The following is a 2,579-nucleotide window of genomic DNA, read 5'->3' on the forward strand; positions in this document are numbered from 1 at the left end:
ATCAATTCCGCTCATTTTGCTTCATTTCCTATAAATGGGATAAAATCTTATAGAAAGACAATTAGGAAGCTAAAGACGCCGAAATGACCCTATTAAGTGCAAATAAGCATGCGAAATGGGGTTCATTAAGGGGTTAAAAGTGCGTTAAAATGAACCACATCACCCCGCCTCCCGTCAGTAGAGAGATCATGTTGGTATGTGTGTCTAGTAGAAGACCTAATCCCGAACACCGTACCTTTAGGTGGTTCATCCAAACCATTCGTCATGCAATCAGGTACGGTTCCTGTTTGGAGATGGTGAGATGTGCTAAAGGGGAGCCTTCTATTGAGCGGCCTCCACAAGGTTTTCCAAAAGTAGCTCATAAACTTGGTGTCCCTGTCAGACACAATAGTCTTTAGTTATAATACCCGTCCTTTTTTAGATCGATATCCGTCCCGAATAGGGTAAATATCATAGGTAGTATGTCTTATCTCAAGTGTCAATGGCTAGTTGAGCATGATAGAGTCAATTAATGGGACTCGAGTGAGTTACTCGGCCGAGTTGGAGTCACTTGACTGAGTGTTTACCTGAGTCGACCGAGTCAGTACCACTCAACCGAGTAGGTGAGTGTACTTGGTCGAGTTGGACTATGCGGGTTCGAGAATCAAGGAATATATATATTGGGTCGGTGGGTCATTTAATTTTCCTTCTCCAGAGTTTCCTTGGCTACCTAAAACCCTAGGTCAATTTCTAAACACTCATTCACCTAAACTCTCTCAACAGTCATCTATCAAACCCAAGTTGGAGACTTTAGCAATGGGGATTTGGTTTCAATGAATTTAAGGAGTTTACTTCTTATGTTCATCCCAATATTTGGTGGTAAGTTATCCTCCCTAAGAGGATTAGAATGACGTCTTAATTTTTTGGTTGAAATCATGGTTGTAATTCGTTAGGTCGATGATGATATATGAGATTATACATTTAGGTGATGAATTGTGTGCAAAGAGACTCAATATGGGTACATTGGGTTCAAAGTAACTACCTTAAGGGTCAGGAGTGGATGGAATATAAGCCTAGTACAAATTCTAGCTGGGTTTGGAGGAGAATCTGCAGGGTTAAGGATGAAATGAGTGCTGGTTATGTAAATGGGCAGTGGAATGTTCAACCAGGAGGATTTACTCCAGCTGGTTGTTATGCCTGGTTTATAGGGACTAGGCCAAGAGTTCAATGGGTTAAGGCAGTCTGGAATAGGTGGGCGCTGCCAAAGCACCAATTCTTGGGGTGGCTTGCAGCTCATGAGGCTTTGAATACAGCTGCTAGATTATCCAGATTTGGGGTGGATATTGAGGACAAATGTTCTCTATGTGGTCTAGTCTCTGAAACCATTGAGCATTTGTTCTGTGATTGCTTATACAGTAAACGAATTGTAAGAGAGCTGAATAAAAAAACTGCTTGGGCTTTCCCTATAAGGGATGTGATGAATTGGTGCGTGCATAGGACAGAAACAGTGCTGTAGAGGGGAGTACAGACTGCTATGATGTTGGGTCTATTGTATCAGGTATGGCAGCAGAGAAACAAAGGCAGGAATGAGAATGTGTTGATTCATCCAGAAGGTGTAGCAAGCATTATCATGGAGGAGATGAGAACACGAGTTCGAGCCCGAGATAGAACAATTATGACAAATGCTGAAAGAGATTGGCTTATTAGAATGCGTCTTATAGAATGATATTTTGATTTATGTGTTTGATCACCGGCCATATATAGCCACATGTAATTATTATTTTTATGATTTATAAATGTCTCACATTTCACCAAAAAAAAAGAATTGTGTGCAATTGATCAATTGTATTGGCTTGATTAACCATGGATGGTGAAAAGGTAGAGACCGTCTCTAATCAATTCTTAGGATTACGCGATTATAAGGTGATTATGGTTTATTATTGAAATTGTGATTATGTTCCATGAGATTATGGGATTACGGATGATTACTGAATGATTATTGTTTATATGATTTTGAGTTGGCATTGGACTTGTTGTTGGGGACTGGTACGAGTATCCGAGGAGTGTATGTGGTCGAGCATGTTCACCGTGTGATTTGAGTACCACTTATTGCCGTGTGATTTGTAACACGCTTTGATGTTATTGCCGTGTGATTTGTAGCACGCAAGTATGTCCAATTGGCTTGTTAGTTTCACATGATTGATTGTTAATTTGAGATTATTGGATCGGATTAATGATTGAGATGTTGGTTGAGATCCTTGGGTGATTGTGATGCCTAGGTGTAATACTCCGTATTTAATAATTATAAAATAATAATATTTTATTGATACGAGTTATGTTGAGAGGGGATAATAATAATAATAATAATAATAATAATAATAATAATAATAATAATAATAATAATAATAATAATAATAATAATAATAATAATAATAATAATAATAATAATAATAATAATAATAATAATAATAATAATAATAATAATAATAATAATAATAATAATAATAATAATAATAATAATAATAATAATAATAATAATAATAATAATAATAATAATAATAATAATAATAATACATTTTACATGTATTGTATACCCCCCC

At 36.4% G+C, this 2,579-nt stretch overlaps 1 protein-coding gene across 1 annotated transcript; it reads left to right on the forward strand.

The window, feature by feature from the left end:
- Positions 1 to 967: 967 nt before the first annotated feature.
- On the forward strand, positions 968 to 1,705 carry LOC141607551 (uncharacterized). The gene is made up of 2 exons (XM_074426905.1): positions 968 to 1,405; positions 1,538 to 1,705. Exons 1-2 carry the CDS (start codon positions 968 to 970, stop codon positions 1,703 to 1,705), a joined length of 606 nt encoding a protein of 201 aa, XP_074283006.1.
- The last annotated feature ends 874 nt before the right edge of the window (positions 1,706 to 2,579 follow it).

Source organism: Silene latifolia, chromosome 10 (genome assembly GCF_048544455.1).
Source record: "Silene latifolia isolate original U9 population chromosome 10, ASM4854445v1, whole genome shotgun sequence".
Lineage (NCBI taxonomy): Eukaryota > Viridiplantae > Streptophyta > Magnoliopsida > Caryophyllales > Caryophyllaceae > Silene > Silene latifolia.